Source organism: Musca autumnalis, unplaced genomic scaffold (genome assembly GCF_047663935.1).
Source record: "Musca autumnalis isolate F117 unplaced genomic scaffold, ASM4766393v1 scaffold_4, whole genome shotgun sequence".
Lineage (NCBI taxonomy): Eukaryota > Metazoa > Arthropoda > Insecta > Diptera > Muscidae > Musca > Musca autumnalis.
Window position 1 is genome coordinate 42,475,866 of NW_027411977.1, and position 20,032 is coordinate 42,495,897.

Here is a 20,032-nt window from a genome sequence, read left to right on the forward strand (position 1 = left end):
TGAAAACGAATATGAATAAAATATATATATATATTTTTTTTAATAGAAGTTTGGGAGTAGTTCGAACGAATTGGTATTCGAATCGTCTTAGTAAAACAGGCAATTATTTATTTTTTTCAATAAAAAATTAAAATTCAGTCAATCATGTTTTTTTTTCAAAATAGTCTGGCTTAATCCCATTGTTGTTGTTTTAATATTTTAAAACATCTAATTTATTAGTGGAGAAAGTTTGGCATTGTTCGCCAAGGCGTAAGGCAGGGAAGACTAGTTTCGATCCTAGCCACAGGATCTCATCAGTTCCATTGTTTGTTGTTTGCGGAACGGCGCATAACAGTGGATAATGTTTTTGTTGTTTTGCAAACACTTTCGTCGGAGTTGTGTGAGGTTGCTAAAGCAAAATTTTTCAAAGAAGTTTTTTCTTTGGTCACCCTTATACTTCGAGCTGACGATTAATGTTTGGGTATAAAAAGGTTTTTTGTTGAAGAAATTCTTAAAAAGTAACTTCGGTGGAGAAAATCCACAAACAAGAAACAAGATTAAAACTAGTCTTCCCTGTCTTACCCCTTGGAGAGCAATGCCAAACATTATCCACTAATAAATTAGTTTTAAAATTTTAAAACAACAACTACATAACTACATATTTTGAAAAAACATGATTGACTGAATTTTAATTTTTTATTGAAAAAAAATAAATTTTATTTTTTTATACTAAATTGTAACAGCTCTAAAAAACGCCACTAATGTTCTATTCAGTCAATCATATATTTACTGATATAAACAAATCGATTCCCAGATTTGTCATGCAATGACTTGTGTATCATTTCCCATAAAACCCATTGGTGATGGGTTGTAATAACTTTCTCTTTTCAAACAACATCAAACAACATCATCTAAAAATCAGAATGGTTTTAGTACATCAGGCCAGTTGTAAAATTGAGAACACTGGGAGAAGTCATAAACATTAGTCCCCATGGTATGGTAAACTATAGATTCGAAAACTTATCCAGCCCTACTTTAAATGCTCGCATATGGAAGATTTCTCACTTCCGCTATCTCACTCTATTATAAATGGACAGGGAGGAGCAAAAAAAAATTGATTTTGAATTTTGATTATCAAAACTACAATATGTAATAAATGTATTAATTTTTCAAATATTAGCTCAAAAAAAAATATTCGTTTTTATTTTAGCTTCTCGCGGTTCATTTATAATAGGCCGAGATAGTGAAAGTGAGAAATCTTCAGCAAGTAAATCTTTATAATTGTACTGATCATTTTCACTATCTGGTCCTATTATAAATGAAAAGGGAGGCACCAAAAATAGGAGCTAATCCTTGATTTTCGGAAATCTTCTACCTCCCCTCCTCCTGTTCATTCAGAATGTTTTTTATTTATTTATTTCAAATATTTACTATGTCCCGGTCCACACTAGCGTGAGTTTTATTAAAAAATTTCATGAAATTAGGTGTTCTTAAATCAAATTCCCCACAACAGCAATTTTATGATTTTACTCTCCTATGGACGTCGATCTAGAGGCGCATAATTTCATATCAAAATTTCATTGAAATTACTGTAGTGTGGCCCGGGCCTATGATAAAAAATTACAATAAAATTATATAAAAAATAGCACTAGCATCTAAGGCTATCGGAATGGGTACTTTGTAGGTAAGTTTTCAATCTTAGCCCTGTTATACCTTATGCAATTTTCTTGCAACAATGGCCAGTTGCTAGTGAGGGGTATATACTACGCAGGGCGATTTGAAAGCCTTAATGGGCGCGTCGCGTTACTGATTCCTTGGATTGTACTGAGCAAAAAAGTCCACTAGACTATATGTCTACGGTGAAAATCGAGCCTCCCTATTTTGACTTGAAGTTTTTTTTATCCACGTGTTTTGGATATTTTGGCGTATAACAGCCAAACCATTGACAATGTGCTACAAAAGTTGACCAGAACAAGTAAAAAAGTATCAGTCGACATTGCCGACAGAGATATACCCTCAGCCTGTGTGGATTGAAATACTTTTTTCAAAAAAAAAACTTACGTATTTAGGGGTTTTCAAAACAATATGGATAGGATTAAAGCGCAAAAATTTGGAGGGATATCGATAGATAATGCTTTTTTTAAACTGAGCTTCGACAATATTTAGAGTACCATTTTAGCGAATATTTTCAAACTTTTTTTGGGGGAGGTATCGGAAAGTCGACTCCCTCCACCTTCGAATTTCATCTAATATTCGAAAAAATATTACGATATCCAAAGTGTGGACGAACGCAGTGTTCGGTTCGAGCTCTCCAGTCACTACATATGGTGCCATAGGGGGTTTTTACAACTTTCGGGCTTTTTTCTCAAGAAGTATGGACTTGCCCTTGAAAAAACTTTTACTGTCGTAATTGAGGCAGTGAATGCAAGTTGCTGCAACAAAAATCAAAGTGATCCGAGAGCAGGTCTTAAAGTGAATTTATCCAAAAATGTGTGTGTTCGAATCTGACCTATTCCTGGTAGATATATTAGGATGTGTAAAGTATGGACCAAATTTGTCACTCCCATCAAGTGTTATGTACGCACATTTATGAACTATGATCCGCTCGTGAGTTATCTTACGCTCCAACCACTACACACGGTGTCATAGGGGTTTTTTTGCACCTTTCAGGTTATTTCCTCAGGAAGTATTGACTTGCCCCAGATGAAACTTGTACTGTCATATGGAGGGCAGTGAATATAAGTTGCTACAACAAAAATCAAAGCGATTCGAGAGCAGGCCCCAAAACTGAACTTTTCCGAAATTTTGTGCGGGAGGTACCCGAAGGAGTGGACCGATTGAGTCCATATTGAAACTTTACTTAAGTCTGGTACACATTTCACGATGTGCAAAGTATGGACCAAATCGGTTATTCCCTTCAAGAGTTATCGTGCGCACAATTTTTCCGAACATTTTCGAACTTTTGTGGGGGAGTTACCGGAAAGAGTGGACCGATATAACCCATCTTCGAACTTAAACTAAGTTTGGACAAAATATTGCGAAAGCCAAATTTTGGACCGAATCGGTTGATCCGTTCGAGAGTTATCGTGCGCTCCAGCCAGTCAGACAGATAGACGGACGGACATTGCTAAATCGACTCCAAATTGTCTGAAACACATTTCGTCCAAACATACTTGGGGTCTAAAACCATTATTTCGATGAGGCACATTTTGCCCGTATGAAAGTGTATATACCCTTTCTAGCCTAAAGGCTTAGGGTATAAAAATATTCAAGCGTTCTGATGCAAAAATTCTATCGTGTTGGGGTTCATGGGCAAAGAAAATACCGTTGGTTCCTTTGGGTTACTTCGGGGGTTGCCAGAAGAGAAAATCATACAATTAAAATAAATTGAAACAACAGAAAATTTTGTCAAATTCATTCAATATCAGTGTTTTGAACTTTTAGCTATTAATTTAATGGTAAAAAAGTATGAATTTCAATGCGGAAATGGAAATTTCTCTTATTAAATTTGTTGTCGGCAACGCAACTGGAGTTGGGTTTTGTTTTATGACGGTAAATATAGTGAAAACGGGGTTTGGTTTCTAAGATTTTCAATTTTAAACGGGCATAACTTATTTTTTCACAACAGATTTCTATTGATCTCTTTTCAAAATATCTAAAACACGTGGATAAAAAACTTCAAGTCAAAATCGGGAGGATCAAAACAAATCTAGCGAGCATTAATTCGGAGCTACATTACCTATCGAGTTCATGCTGAAGCAATACGACTACTATAGTCGGATTATGACTATGTAGTTTAGAATTCAGATAAATTAATTATATTCTTGCAAGGTTTCTAGAAACATAGTTTTAAACTTTTCACATACTTTCGATGCAAAATATATCAAGAGGATTTAGGAGGTAACATAGTGCATAAATATATGATATTGAGAATAAGAAGTATGTGCAGGACTTATGGAAGAAGAGACAAATTTCAATTTTCAAGGCTTATGTGTTGCAATAGCTGTAAACCTTCTGATTGTCCAGCAATCGTTTTGATGTTGTCGAGAAAAGAAAAAAAAAACGGATATCAAATATAGAGTTTTGCTTTACACACCTAAGTGTTATTATAATCCATTTCCTTCTCTTAATTATGCCACTTTAAAGCACTACAAAATTTAATTATATGCAATATACTGACTTATATGCTCTGATCCAGAACCTGCAAGAGTCTATTATTTTTTGAAATTTTAATCATTTATTAATTTAGAAATTTGTTTGTTAAAAAATTTAAAAAATAGTAGATTCTTTCTTGCAGATTCTGAAACAGAGCAATAATATCTCGTTTAGTTAAATTGTTCAATTAACATATATAAATGTATTTTTTTCTTTTCTTATTTTGCATAAATATTATTTTTGTAAATAATATAATCCCGTCGTTAATATGTATACTCGTAGATGTTACTACTACTACATTATTTTAATATGTACAATCTAAGTGTAAGCAACAAACTTTGCAAATGCTCTACTACTTTTATTATGTTGGTTTTTAATTTCTTCTTTGTTGTTGTTATTTTTCTTCTTTTCAAGATGAAAATTTGTGTGGAAAAAACACGCCATAAAATCTTACTCTCCGGTCAAAATTTGCTTATAGAAAAATAAATAGTGCATTCTTTTATGGATTTTCGGTTTTCTTTTTTTAATATATAAAAATATAGATATATATTTGTAGCAAATCTTGACTTAAAGTCCTGCTTTACTTTCAGTTACGTTGTTTAGTCTCATGGAGTGCCTCATAGGAAGTTTTCTTTATCCTTATTTTTGTGTCTTGAATTTCAATCATTCTTTTAGCGCTTCATTATTTGGCTGTGGGGTTTTTGTGTTTTAGTTTGATTTTGGTTAGCAGTTTAGGCCACAGAATCACTTGATTTCATATCCCTTTCACGAAAAAAGCCTCTTTCGGTTTTACATTCCCTTATGGTAACCGTTTCGTAATTCACTGTCACATCGGTGATGACCACTTTGTTGGAAATATTACATTTGCTGGGTAGCCAAAAGCGTGGTGGTAATGCCGGAGGTGAGAGCGGTGTTAAGGGTGTAGATTTTTGTTTGGGAGGTGAGTGTTCAAAAATTGCATGTTGTTGTTGCTGATGATGCTGATGCTGGTTGTTGGAAATAATATTGTTGTTAATCAAAGGCAAATGATTGTTTTCCGCCTCATGCTGACTGTCAGCCTGTGATGATGATTCATCGTCATCATCATCCTGCTGGTGCGGTTGCTGTGGCTGCTGCTGCCCATTATACTGTTGAGGTTTTTCTGAGGGTGTGGCCTGTTCAGGCCTTGAGGCTGGTGTTTCGGGTGAAAGTGGTTCGGTTTCTGCCTTCAACGGCGTTGAAATTGGCGTAGCTGTATCAACTGAGCAATGTATCTTAGCCGGTGGTGGACCATCCGGTGATGTTTTAATGGTTACTCCAATTTTACCCGATTCTTTTAAAACTTCAGCTTTACGTTTTGTGCCCATCACTTCTTTTCGACTTAATGGCTGGTCTTCGGAACTTGATGAATTTGAGTCAGCTTCTGGTATAAAGGCCAATGAGGAGGAGGAGGAATTGGTACTATTTGCAATGGTATGATCCACAGATTTTTGTCTCTTATTTTCGGCATGTGTATGAGGTGATTCTGAGCGTCGGCTATTCGAACGTTCCGCCTTGTGATGATGATGATGGTGGTGATGATGATGTTTCTTTTCCTTTTCCTTATCTTTATCTTTTTCATAATGATGATGGTGATGACGATGATGTTGCTGCTGTTGTTGTGTAGTATCATTTGAGGCAGATGTTGATGTAGAAGCTGTACTGGCTGATATTGATTGTGACGAAACTGAGGTGCTTGTTGCTCCCACCGCCGAGGTGGTGGTGGTAGCATGACTATTGCTATGACCATCATCATCATTAAAGGTATATTCATCTTCTTCAGATTCTGGTTCGGGATCACGTTCTTTTTCCTTCTTTTTGGGGCCACGTTTAGAGGGTGTGTTTGATGATTTGTTGCCCTGTTCATAGATTTCAATGAGCCTTCGATCAAGTATATTTACCTCGGGTTCCCATGTGTTGTAGCGTTGATTCCAACCTTTCCATTTTACTCGATATTCCACAACGCCCTAAAACAAGAAAATAGAGATTGTTGTTATTTTCTGTTATAATTGTGAGATATTATTTTGAATTGAGTTAGTATGTAAAAGCGAGAGTAAATATGTATGCCGTTAAATGGTGAATTTTGTCAAACATGGCAAACACGAATAGTAATGAATGCTTGCATAAGGATCGAACGGCAGTTTAAACAGACAGAGCCTACTACTCCTCAATTTAATTGAGGAAAGCGTCCCCTTGACACTCGAATGAAATTTGGGAAAAATTATCGCTGACTGATGAGGAGGAAGATATGGACGCCACTAGTCTAGTTAATGATGTTTTGGTGTCGGACAATCCCGACAAACCTCTGCTTCTATAAGGCAAAAAGCAGTAGAGGAGAAGTGTGGCGCGAGCGAAGAACCTATCGATGAGATGGATGATTCGCTGAATCCACAGACCTCCAATTCTGTCAAAGCCAAGGAAGCAAGAGACAAAAAATCATACCGAAGGGCAACTAACTATTGCAATCGGTACGCCAATAAAGACCCCAACACCATCAGCGTAAGGGAATTTCAAATGATACTTTCTTACCTCAAGTTCGTGAGGAGATTTGAAAGAGAATATCCTCACGTAACAAAGAGGAAAGTGCGTGTCAGTGAAATCCCTACGTCAAGAGCGGGAGTAACCCCCATCGAAACTTCCAAAGAGGTGACGAAGGGAGGAGACTTCAGCTCTGACAAGGACACCCCTTCTTCCAATGCGGCAACGTCGCAGCCCTCAAAGAAGGCTGAGAAGAAGCCAAAATGAAGGAATAAGGTATCCAAATCCTCTGGGAAGGTATCGACTTATTCTGTAGCTGGCCCAAACTAAACCCCAACAAAGGGTGATAGAGGTGAGTCAGCTGATGAAAAAGAAGATACCATCCGACACAAGTGGGAACACGAGCGGGCGGAACAGTGATGGGTCAGTAACGGCATTGACTTCCTCAAAGGATAACGGACCTCGGTCGACCGATCGTCTGAGGAACAACCTCCTCCTTCCAAGCTCGTCTGTGAAGGCAAGTAAGGAAAATGCAGGACCTAGCGGTCTGCAGATTCCCTGCTCGTCCACGAAGGTGAGTAAGGACAACGCGAAGCCTACTGCGAAGCCTAGGCTAGGCCAGTCTGACCTTTACAAGGGAGTCAAGGTAATTAGCTGTGAAAACAAAGAATCGGCAGATTTCCTTGTTAAAACAGTTAATGGCATTGGCTCTCTTTGGGAAGGTAGCAATCTGGCGGTTGTACCTTTGTCTGAGATACGATGTGGGATGATAACCTCAGTATGGGTCCCTCCTCCTTCAATGGAGCTAGGACGAATACTGAAGTTGGTTGAGAAGCAGAACGTCGGTCTTCAGATGGGAAATTGGAGGATTCTCGGTTCCTTTAAGAAGAACGACGGATTGGTCATCAAATTCGCCACTGGAAAGTCCGGAGAGAACTTTTTAAGGAGTCGAGGAGGGGTGCTGAACTTTGGATTAGGACGATTATGTTTCGGAATCCCACCGAAGCACCAGTAGGTAGGAAGCGGCAAAAGCTTAGCTTTGTGCAGATAAACCTGCATCATTGCAAAGCTGCTGCAGCCGATCTACTGAAAAATCTCTCGACTCAAGATATCGATATCGCCCTAGTCAAGGAACCTTATTTATACAAAATAAGGTGAGTGGGCTTAGCGGCAAGAACAATTCTGTTTTCGCGGCCTCGAATGGGGACAAGTAGAGGTGATATAACCACGTTACGGATGGAAGAAGATCGGAGCAAACCCTTAGTTTTGTCTTCGAATTTCAGCGTACCGGATTGACCCGGAACAACACAAAACCAATGTTCCGGCCAGCGGCTGCCACCTCAGTGTGTACATGTTTGTATTTGTTTCGTTTTTCTGTATTGGGAGCAGCATATCCCGGAATGCCTGCTCCGAATTCTATTGGTCCGAGCCGGGACGGAGGAAAACCCAGGACCAATATATCTGTGCTCAGTTTGTCACATCCGCATCTTCACCCACATCCAACCTTCGGTGAGATGTAATAGATGTCAGGAGTGGGTGCATCTAAGGGGTTGCTCTGTACACGTCCACGTGAGGGTCTACGACAGGGACTATGTTGCTGCATGCTGCGTGAACACAGTCCCCAGTGAGTCGTCGTCGGATTAAGAGACTCCCTCGTCGTCTGATTACGAAACTCCCCCGCAGTCCGCTCGACAACAACCGCACACGCAGCCTTTAACACCAGCCGTTGTTGTCCCAATCCCCGAAAATGCAGCCTTTTTGCAATTGAATTGCAATGGACTCCGAGGTAAGATCGAGGAGATAGTAGATTTTATGAGTCGGAAACCAAGCTGAACAACAACCACAGCTTAGAGCATTGTGATGGTTACAATGTTCTAAGGAAAGATCGTCTGGTCCTGGGGGATTTTAATGCGCATCATGAGATGTGGCATTCGGCCCTCGGAAACGACCAGAGAGGTACAGCGCTGGCTGAGCAGATTGATAGCTCTACGTTTTGCACGGTCAATGAGGACGCCCCTACCAGAATTAGAGGAGAGTGTCACAGTTCGCCTGACATAACCACCGTGTGTCACCTGGTCTGACAAATGACGTTACCTGGCAACCCGTCATTTCCCTTGGATCAGACCATCTCCCCATAATTGTCTCCATTAGCAGACCACCCGACTTCATCACCTCTGAACGCCGCACATTCGTCAATCATAAGAAAGCTGATTGACCGGGTTTCAGAGAGTTCACCAATCACCGCTTCAGAGAACTGCCCAATCCTTCTGATGTTCGGGTAGCGGAAAGGACGTTCCGAGACATCATCACTGCTGCAACCGCTTGCCATATCCCTGCTGGTCGAATACGCGAAGTAAGACCAAACTTCCCAGCAGAGGCGACGGGATTAGCAAATAAGCGTGATGAGCTTCGCCGAACCAACCCCAATGACCCCAGAGTCAGGGAGCTGACAATGGAAGTTTACAGGCTGGTCGGCGAGCATAAGCGGAACAAGTGGTTAAATCATCTGAAGAGTCGCAACATTGGAACCGGTATAGGTGAATTGTGGGCAACGGTTAAGTCACTCTCGAACCCTGGAAGAAGGGAAGATAGGACCTCAGTCACGTTTGGCGACGTTACGTTGACTGACCCGAAGAGGTGCGCAAGTTATTTCAATCGACAGTTTTTCGAGCACCCCGAGAGTGGCAGGGCGAAGAGAAGAGTATTACGTCGCATCATATCTCTTCGTGCCGAGGAGGAACCACCACAGTTTACAATGGATGATGTTGCCAATGCCATCAGGAACGCTAAATCATCCAAAGCGTTGGGCCCTGAAGGAATCTCCATGGTAATGCTGAAGCAGCTGGATGAGCCGGGAGTGGAGTATCTCACTCCCGAAGTCTGGAAAATGGGCAGGGTGGTCCCACTACGGAAGCCCGGCAAGGATGCCAGCGAAAGTGAATCGTACAGGCAGATTTCGCTTTTGTCGCCCGTAGCAAAGACCCTTGAGGCCTTAGTCCTCCCCAGTATCAGAAATAGCTATCAAGTTGCCGATCATCAGCATGGATTCCGTAAACAGCACAGCACGACAACTGCGCTGCACGCCATTACCACACATATTTGTCAAGGACTCAACCAGAGACGGCCGTGCGATAGAACAGTGATGGTGACGCTTGACTTATCAAAAGCCTTTGATGCAGTCAGGCACTCCACGCTGTTTGAAGACATTGAGCAGACAACCCTCCGGTTAAGCTTAAAACGTTGGATAGTCAATTATATGTGTGGACGCCAGTCGTACGTGGAATTCAGGAAAAAGAAGTCCAAACCCCGTAGAGTGAAACAAGGAGTTCCCCAAGGTGGGGTGATATCTCCGGAACTGTTTAACCTCTCCTGTATTCCGATCCCTCCAGACGGCATCGAGATCGTAACGTACCGTTGGGTACCTGTCCTGATGATATCTGTGAGAGACTGAACAACTATTTAACCGATCTTACCACCTTTTTTCATTCGAGGAATATGCAGATTTCCGCCACAAAATCAACAGCCACTCTGTTCACCACATGGAAAACGCAGTTTGGTCGACGGTAGCAAAATTCCGCCCACAAACTGCTCCAACATTTTAGGGGTCACATTCGACACTACTTTCACGTCGTGTGAGCACGCTACAGCTATCTGCGACAAACTGAAAAGTAGGAACAAGGTTATCAAGTCCCTAGCCGGCAGCACTTGCGGTGCAGATAAAGAAACCTTGTTGACCACATATAACGCGATAGGTCGGTCTGTGGTAAGCTATGCGGCCCCAGCCTGGTCCCCGAGATTATGTGATACGAATTGGAAAAAGATTCAAACTTGCCAGAATGCCGCCCTGAGAACAGCAACAGGGTGCCTCCTCAAATCTTCAGTGGACCATCTACATGAGGAGGAAAAGATTCTTCCAGTAAAGCAACACAATGAGATGCTTTCGTTGCAGTACCTGCTTGGATGTTACCTTGTGAGCCATCCCAATCACCATCTTGTGGGTAGGCCCGACACATTCAGGCAGATCAGGAAGGATATCCATGCTCTAGAAGGAGAGGTCCAACGAAACAGGAGAGAACCCCTATATCATCAAGCATATCAAACATGTTTAAATAGTATTCACACGGATGCAGTTGCTAAGGCCTTAAGCAATTATAGTGTGAAGAAAGTCCTCGAAATACATCCCCCACCTATTGCAGCTGAGGAGCGTCAGCTGCCCAGTATGTGGCATGGGCCCGCACGACACGAAACAAGTTTTCAACTGCCCAGCCAAACCTACTCATCTAACTCTAGTGGATATGTGGTTACATCCCATCGAAGCAGCCACTTTCCTGGAACTGGAGATAGACCCAGAGCCAGATTGAACAGAAGAACGAACATACAAATATAATAACAAACACTGTTACAACATCAACAACAGGAGATGGGCCATATCGCATACCTTCCTTCTTTGTGAATCTTCGGGATGTTTGATTAAATTCGGTTTAAACGCGGTGGTTCTGATTACTAACGAGTCTAAACTTGCTGAAATAATAGCCGAAGCTTAAAAAAACCTAGCGACTTACGAATTGAGTATCCCATTTGGCAGTAACTTTGCAAATAGTAATATTTTTCGAAACGTGCTTCGGGTATCTCCCCGGCTGATTCTATTTTAATTGTTTTTAGTAAAAAAATCTCTCCTCTTTAGTTCCGTTCCACACTAGCGCGATTTCATAGAAAAATTTCATGAAATTTGGCGTTCTTAGATCGAGTTCCCCACTACAGGAAATTTCATGATATTACTCTACTATGGAACTCGATCTAGGGACGCATAATTTCATAAAATTTTTTCAATGTAATCACTTTAGTGTGGACCGTGACTTCTGTTCTCAGTCTTCTTGGCCGTATAAAACTTCAGATAATTATCCAAACAATTGATGATCAATTCCGTAAATACTTTTAGCCTTACAAATTTTAGAATCTTAAGAAATTTATTTTCATTACAATTCAGAAGCATTTTGTTTCAAATATATGGGTTATTAAAACAACATATAAGCAATAACTATTCATTCAGGTAAACCGATATGAGATCATCTTAAGAATTTTTCGAAGGACTTCATTAGGTAATTCAAAAATGGCGCCAATATAATCGAACAGTGAACAGTAGGATACGCCAACAAACAAAGACACAAACATTTTCTACAACATCTCAAGGGAAAGGTGATTAATATAGACATGTAATGGAAAACAAATGTTTAAAATACAACAAAACAAAATTTCATTTATGAATGTGTAGAACGTGCCAACACACAAACATTTACCGATGATGTAGTAGGGAGTAATGACATAGAAAACAAATGGTGTGGAACACTGGTAGGAAGAAAATAGCGGCAGTTTGACATAGAATTAAGGACGTGCAACTACATTAAAAGGTGTCTACAAATAAGTGTAGACATGAAGAAGGCAACAACAAATTTAAAGGATGCTTATTAAAATAAGACACTAAACAAACAGCAGCAGCTGTGTGAGAAACGTAGACGACGGTGGATATGGAACCACAAAAATTCAAAAACAACAAAACACAAATGACATAAGAAAATTTAGGTAGAACGAATAACTCATTAACTGTGTACATTTCAAATGAAACATTTTCAGGTATCGCACACAAAACACCCTGGCTCGATGTGAGAAAACTATTGAAAATAGGGGATCAAATTAAAGAAAATATTGAGTTTGTTAATTTATGACATGTTATGTCCTTGGGCAGAATTTGTTTGCTGATAAAAAATATGGACATTTGAATATTTGAGTACGATGGGTGGCTAGTAAGCTACTAATCTTTTAGAGAACATGGATAAAATGCTGTTATCATACGTATATTGATATCATAGGTGTGCTGCTTTTAACATGTATTAATAATAAGTACATATTTAAATTTACTTAGATCACAAATATGCTTAAAATATGCTTTTGAATGTAGGAATACAAATTGCTAAAAAATGTCGGGCTATTTCTGGATTCAAAAAATCGATTTCCTTACCAAAAAGACAAACGATTAACATTAGAACTGGGCATCGCAACCTTAGTACATTGTCAAAGATTAGTATAAAATCATGTAATTCAATTTTTCAATGCCCAGCGTTTCACATCAAAGAGATAGTTTTAGATTCAATGACATGTTGGGGTTTTTGCTGGGCTTAGAGAACGGCATCTAAACTAATGCATTCTGTGGATCCATTGGACCCTCGTAGACCAAAAAAGGATGGGGCCGAAAAATATAAGGTATTAGGTTGTGGTGTAGGTCCTAAATTAGCCAGTGCCGGCGGCAAGGTTTGGTAAGACCACAAGCGACGTGTCCTAGGATCATGCTATTGCGATGCGGCTGTCTTAAGTGTGGATGCCTCGGCACATACATTTGTACTTAACGATAGGAAAGATGACTAAACGGCGATCTCGAAGTACAATGATAAAGCAAACCAGTATACGACTGACAAGATCGATTTTTTGAACCAGGGCGTCCTACAGGGGACTCTAAAATTTAGAGTCTAAAGACTATTGAAGAGAGCTTAGAGACATAAAATAGGGAACTACTCGAGTAGCTGGAAAGACTTGTTCCAGAAGAACAGAACCAGAACATACCCCCGGAGGACATGTTACTTTGACCCTAACTGACGAGGTGGACGCCGAGTTGATCCCAGCCTAGTCTACTGGAGAAGAACTACGCATGAATCAGATTATCTTACACGTCTTTTGGAAAAAAAACTAATGGAAAGGGAGTATAGACTCAGACGCTCAACTGACAGCAAATCCTATATCGGCACATGCGTGTAATAAACTTTAAAGGCAGGATGCCACAGCATCATTGACTAATGATGAGGACAGATATGCCAGAGAAGTTAAGGATACAAAACACTTTATAAAGGTACTTAGGCACCACTTTGTAAGGTATTTGCATAACGAGAAGGAGTTATTCTTCATTAGAAACAAGCTAAGATACATGAGCAAATTCGAGAGGACCAACCATTTCATTCCCCGACTCGAAGTTCAGATGGACAAGATCATCCTTTCAGCTCCCGTTGTTGTTGTTGTAGCAGCATATAATGCTGGGTTGGCAGCCGCTGGCCGAAACACTTTTGGTTTCGGGTCAATCCGGTACGTAAGAACCAGCTGCCGTGGGATTGCTTCCGTAGTTGCTAATGCATCTAAGGAAGCTGCAGAGGCATACACAATAGTAAAATTGGCAAAGCCTACTGCCCCAAGCAAAAGGTAGATTCAATCCTGCTCCGAAGCAGAATCCAACTCGGAAGAGAATGAATAAGGCTAAAGAGTCTACCCCTAAAGCAAGCGACATCCGTAAGTTAAGAAGAACAATTTGCCTCTAAGCCCGAATAAAATCCAAACGGCAAGGGTAAAGGGGGAAAAATAGTGCGAAAATCAAGAAAGTCAATCAGCTGTCGTTGCCTGAAAGCCAAAGAGAATAAGCCAGTACCGATAAGACATTGACATGAATAAAGGTGCAATAAACTTTATGCCAGATCGATCCCAATGATGCTCACTAACAACGCTGAGAAGCGACCAAAGTTTGGTTTGGTTGGTAGTCAAAGCCGGTCTTCGGAGTGTCATGTTTTTCTGACATGATAGCAATGCATATCTTCAAAATGGCGTCGAGGTTATTAACTGTCACTAGAAATCGCGAGATTTTCTTGTTCGGGTTGATGTTGTTGTAACAGTATTTGATGTCTTTGTATGTTCGTTTGTCTGCTTATCCGACTCTGGGTATATCTCCAATTGTAGGAATGTGGGTGCTTCGATGTAATGTAACCACAATTCTACTGGTGTTGGTTGAATAGGTTTGGCAGGATATTTTAAAAGGTGCAGTGTGTTGTTATATTACATATATGTTTGTATAATCGTTCTTCTGTTTAATCTGGCTCTGGGTCAATCTGCAGTTCCAGTTCCAAGCAGCCACGTCGCATCGATGGGATGTTATCACAGATCCACTGAAGTATTTTGAGTAGGTTTGGTGGGGCAGTTGAAAATGTGCCGTATGTTGTGCCGACCTGTTGCGCATGCAGGACAAATGTTTTGCACAGTACCGTCGATCCTTGACCAATAGGAGTTTTAGCCGGCTGCACTTTTCCGAGCCTAGTTGAGCCAAAACTACTTTGGTTTTTCGTGCCAGCTGACGATCCTCAGTTGCGATAGATAGGAAAGGGGCTCCGAGGACCGCATTCAAACTATAGCAGCTTATGGCATCTGCAACTGCGTCCGTATGAATGATATTCAAATACCCTTGATATGATTCTTGATCTAGAGGTTCTCGCTTGTAACGCTGGACCTCTTCTTCAAGATCATGAAGATCTGCCTGAATGGACGGGGCCTATCTTCCATATGAGGACAGCTCTCACGGTAACAACCGATACGAAAACGTGATATTGTGTTGCTGTACTGGAATAATCTTTGTCTCCTCTTCAAAGGCGGGCGGCATTGTGGCAGGTTTGAATATTTTTCCATAGCGTTGCACATATATTCGCGGCCCATACTGGGGCCACATAGCCATATCTGAAATACCATCCAGAAAAGTGTTTCCAGCTTAGGTACCCCACCTAACGTGGAAAGTGAGCTCATACTGTGAAAGCTAAAGCTTTAGAATCTAGATCTCCCTACATAAGGCTGGACGATCACTAGTCTAACATCTTGTAAGGAGAATGCAGCTATGGACATTACGGTCGCTAGGGAAAGCTGAACTTCGGTTTGGGATGGATTCGGTTTCTTCTGAATCTACCTCACGCAACTCAGAAAGAGCGGGGAAGCGCCAAGCGGTACGCATCTTGCAGTTTAATATGCACCATTTTAAAGCTGCTGCCGCCGAACTACTCTTGTCCTCATCTCTTGTCCCTTAGTACAGGAGCAATATATCTACAATAAGGCAAGGCAAATTCCCGCCTACAAAGCTGTAAATCCAACGAAGACAGAACTGGCACTGTTCACAAGGAAACGTAAGTTCGGCGATTTTGTTCTACCAGTACAGGATGGATTGGAACTCCATATTTCCCCCAAAGATAAGTACCTAGGTAAAATTTTAGACTGTCAACTGCGATGAAAAATGAATGTTGTGGAGCAGAGGAAGAGATGATTAATCGCACAAGAATTCGATTAGGAAGAGCTGGCGACTGAACTCATCGATTATATACTGGATGTATAACACTATCCAACGGATCTCTACGCCAGAAACCGACATCCAGCAAATTATACAAGATGCAGAGAGCAGCCTCGACTCTAATAATGTGTGCCTTTAGAAGTACTCCACAAGCAGCTCTGAATGCAGTGCTAAATATCCGGCCTTTTGGGGTTCAACATAGTGCTTTAAGGTTACCTATGGACAGAACATGGGTGTAGCCTAAGGGAACTAAGAGCAGATGCTGAAGTGGACCCTCCTCGTGGGAAATTTAGCGACTATAATCACCAGTCTTTAAATGTCAAGATTTTGATGTCGTTATCCCAAGTATGTATGCTTGGAACAAACGGTTCCAAGATCAAAGAAGGTACCGGAGCTGGCGTCTATTGAAAGGCTAGGTCTTGAATACTCATACAAGTTGGACAACAACTGTAGTGTATTCCAAACTGAAATCTTCGCGATTTTCAAGGAAATTCAGGAATGTGAATAGTTAAGTGGCTCTTAAAGCCATCAAATCCTTTAGCATCAAAGCCGTCCTTGAGTGCGGAATCATCTCGAGAAATGCTTTCCTACTATGCTGGGTACCAGGACACTGCGACATTGTGGAAACCAGAAGGCAGATGAACTAGCTAGGCATGGATCACAAACAACAAGTCTAACCACCTATACGTTACAATCAAAACTTTCTTTGATGAAGGAGCCAAAAACTATGACATTATGAACGTGAAGAAAGCCATTTGGCCAAATTAAACGAGCAGAACTAATTCACATTAAGTGATGTGTATTATCATGTACCTAAAGAGACGAAGGAACTACTATCCTTTAGGGTGCACCTGGCGGAAAAACTTCGGCATTTTCACCACAAGTGGCAAAAACTTTAATCAAACGTTGGATGTCATTAGGGTTTAAGGGTTTTTCCCTATATCTCGGGAACAAAAGTTGTACAAGACCGAAATCGCCACCTGTGGTAAAAATGCCAAATTACTCCTCCAGGAAAGGTAAGCCGAGACGAAGATTTTTCCCGTACGTTAGCCTAGTAATTGCTATATAAGTATAAAGCTTAAATTGGTTCAGTAGAAACGGAAATGACCGGGTAACTGGTTACGTCCCTCACCATTCATTGACATAATCAACAAAAATAGGTATGGTCCACTTAACAAATAAAAAAAGCAAGTAATAAAGTATCAGTCGGCTTTGCGACAGAGATATACCCTCTGCATATGTGAATTTGAACTTTCATCTACGGACAGATCGAATATATTTAGGGTCTTTTCAGAATGAATTTTGGCCCTGTATACTTAAAAGAATGGACCCACATAGTCCATTATGGAAGTGGATCTTATTTTGGGAGTCCCATCGTATAACTTTTGAACCAGTATGCCAGCAAGCATGGACTTGTCCACGAAAAACATAATATCAGAGTAAATAGGACCACAACGAACAGACTCTGAACTGCATTTTGACACAAATGAGAAACTTTTGTGGGGGGCGGTACCCTAAGGAGAGGACCGATAAGGCCATTTGGACAAAAAAGAGGACCAAATTGGTTGCCCCGTGCAAAAGATATCGTGAATACCATTTTAGTGACATTTTTTAAATATAGGGGGGGGAGTGTCGGTTCTTGTGGACCTGTATTTAAAATAAAACAAATAATCTTTAAAATAAAACAAAGACAAAATATGACGATGGCCAAATTTTGGATCAAGTCAGTTCGAGAGTTATCGTGCTCTCCAGCCACTACATATGGTGCCATAAGGATTTTTTACACCACTTCAGCTGTTTTCTCAGGAAGTATGGACTTGCCCTGAAAAAACTTTTACCACCATAATTGAGGCAGCGAATGCAAGTTGCTTCAACAAAAATCAAAGTGAATAGAGAGCAGGTCTTAAAGTGAACTCATCCGAAATTTTGTGTGGGAGGTTCCCGAAAGAGTTGACAAATATAGTCCATATTCGAACTTGATCTACATCTGATAGATATATTAGGATGTGTAAAGTATAGTTATAGTTATAGGGCGCACAATTTTTCCGAACATTTTTGAACTTTTGTGGTAGAGGTACCTGAGTAGACCGATACGACTTATCTTCGAATTTAAACTAAGTTTGGACAAAATATTACGAAGGCCATATTTTGGAACGAATCGGCAGATCCGTAATAATGGTGATAAAAGTAAAAAACTCAAGACCCATATCTAGGGAGACACCCCCGGAAAATTATATTTGTGTTCAGGGTCCCAAGGACAATAATAATGTTCAGCCCGATCCGAGGTGTGCACCTGAACAACACTTGTTCCTAAATTTTAATCAAACTCTAACCTAAAGAAAAGTTTAAGGATTCCTCTAATGGGAAAACACTTTGTATAAAATACTTTGCTTTAAATTATTTCAACAAACATATTCTTCTTTGAAAAATATTGTGTTTTGCAATTTGAAAATTTCAATATTTTTCATTCTATCCCAATCTAGCTTTACCAGTCTATTTTTGTCCCTAAAATTTTGAATAAAATCTAATATCTGCATGATACACTTAAAAGACTAATATAAAAGGGGAATAATCTTTCCAAGAAGAAGGAAGAAGACACATATTCCCAAGATTCTCATAATATAATCAGAATAAAAGGGGCTACTTCGATAAAAACTTGGACCCGAAAGTTGCCGCTAAAGAAAAATTATGCTGAAGGGAAAAGTTTAAGATGAATAACTATGCTGTCAAAACTAAAATTACGTGTTGCCTTTTTGCCACAAAACGAAAACAATTTTTGAATAATATCAAAAAATTATATGAAAGGTAGGCTAAAATTACAGCAGATGACGACAAATAATTTTAATAGGACAATAGCAACAACAAAAATAACAACAACCACAACACATTTGAGCACGAGACAAAACGTGCACACATCACCATGTAATGTGATGCGTAAAAGGAATACAGGAACCTACTATAAAAGTTGTAGTTGTCTTCATCACATTGTGGGCAATTTTTTGTGAATGAATAAAACAGGAACAACAACGAAGGAAAAGTAACAGCTGCCAGCAGATGTTAAGAGGATTACAGTTGGCAGGGTAATTGGTTGGTTGGTCGGTGATGGTGGTAGTGGTGTTGGTGATGGAAATGATGATGATTTTGTTGTTGTTATCGTCAATACCTTTGCAAACAACAACAAGCAGAAGCAACAAGGACTCCAAGGGAAAATAAAAATTTGAAGGACAAAATGTCATAAAATGTCATTAATGTCCATGAAGTGGATATGTAAATTGCAGGATATACTTGGAGCATCAGTAACTTATAAAACATAAAAAAATATATTTTTTTAATAGTAAAATATTTAAAATTTATTTCAACATTACCTTTCTAATACGTTTTTGTATAATACGCTCAGCAGCGTAAACCCGATCATCTGAACTGCCCATAATGTTATCCAGTTTGATGGCTTCGAATCAACAATTGTTTAAATGGATCCTTTTTGTTGTTTAATTATGTGTTTTTATTGACTTCTGGTAAAAGTTGTTGTATAAATATTTTGCGCGCACACAATACAAAGAAAACAACAACAATTTTGGTTGGAGATAGGAGATATGGTGTTGTTGTTTTTCGTTTTGCTATTCTCACTTTCTATTCCTTTATTTCCGCATAGTATTTTTGATATTTATTATTTATATAATTTTTCAGTGTTTTATATTTTATAAATAATAATAGTTAGGTTTATGTTAACTTGTTTTATTTTGTTAATTTACGATTTTGTTTAATTTCAGCGCGCCAATAATTGTAAACACCACTAAGGAAAAAATTGCTTGTTACTTCATGCAAACCAAAAATAAAATAAAACAAGACAACGAACTAAATAAAAAACAAACACAAAACAACGTCCTTCACACGGCTATATGGTTATCTCTTTCTACCCCACACAATTTAGCTTCTTTAGTTTCACATACATTTATTTCTATCTCACTCTCGCAATTTTCCCATTTTTTCTACATGTTTCTTTACATATCTTTTCGTCTCAAATGGCCACAATTTTATCAATGAAATCTTCCTCGTATTTTATAGCTTTTCAACTTTATTTTTATATTATCAGTCAACTTATTTCACAAACTTTATTATGGTTTATTTTGTTATTGATAACTTTCACGATTTTTGCATTAATTTTTATGGCCAAAATTGTTCACTCGCGTCGTTTGGTGTTTTCTTCATTTGTGTATGAATAGGGACTCGTAAGTTGAATAATTGATATAAGTGCTGCCAGCAATG

At 39.5% G+C, this 20,032-nt stretch overlaps 1 protein-coding gene across 2 annotated transcripts; it reads right to left on the reverse strand.

Annotated features, from left to right (window-relative positions):
* Positions 1 to 4,776: 4,776 nt before the first annotated feature.
* Positions 4,777 to 19,997, reverse strand: Pc (chromodomain protein polycomb). 2 transcript variants are annotated; one of them, XM_073980051.1, is made up of 3 exons: positions 19,717 to 19,997; positions 19,132 to 19,559; positions 4,777 to 6,119 (listed from the first exon to the last, which is right to left on the reverse strand). In XM_073980051.1, the coding sequence occupies exons 2-3, from the start codon at positions 19,192 to 19,194 to the stop codon at positions 4,866 to 4,868; spliced, it is 1,317 nt and encodes a 438-aa protein (XP_073836152.1). In that variant the 5' UTR covers positions 19,195 to 19,559; positions 19,717 to 19,997; the 3' UTR covers positions 4,777 to 4,865. The 2 variants fall into 2 exon arrangements, with proteins under 2 accessions (XP_073836152.1, XP_073836153.1); XM_073980052.1 differs by having other exon boundaries at positions 19,132 to 19,402; positions 19,639 to 19,979.
* Positions 19,998 to 20,032: the final 35 nt, after the last annotated feature.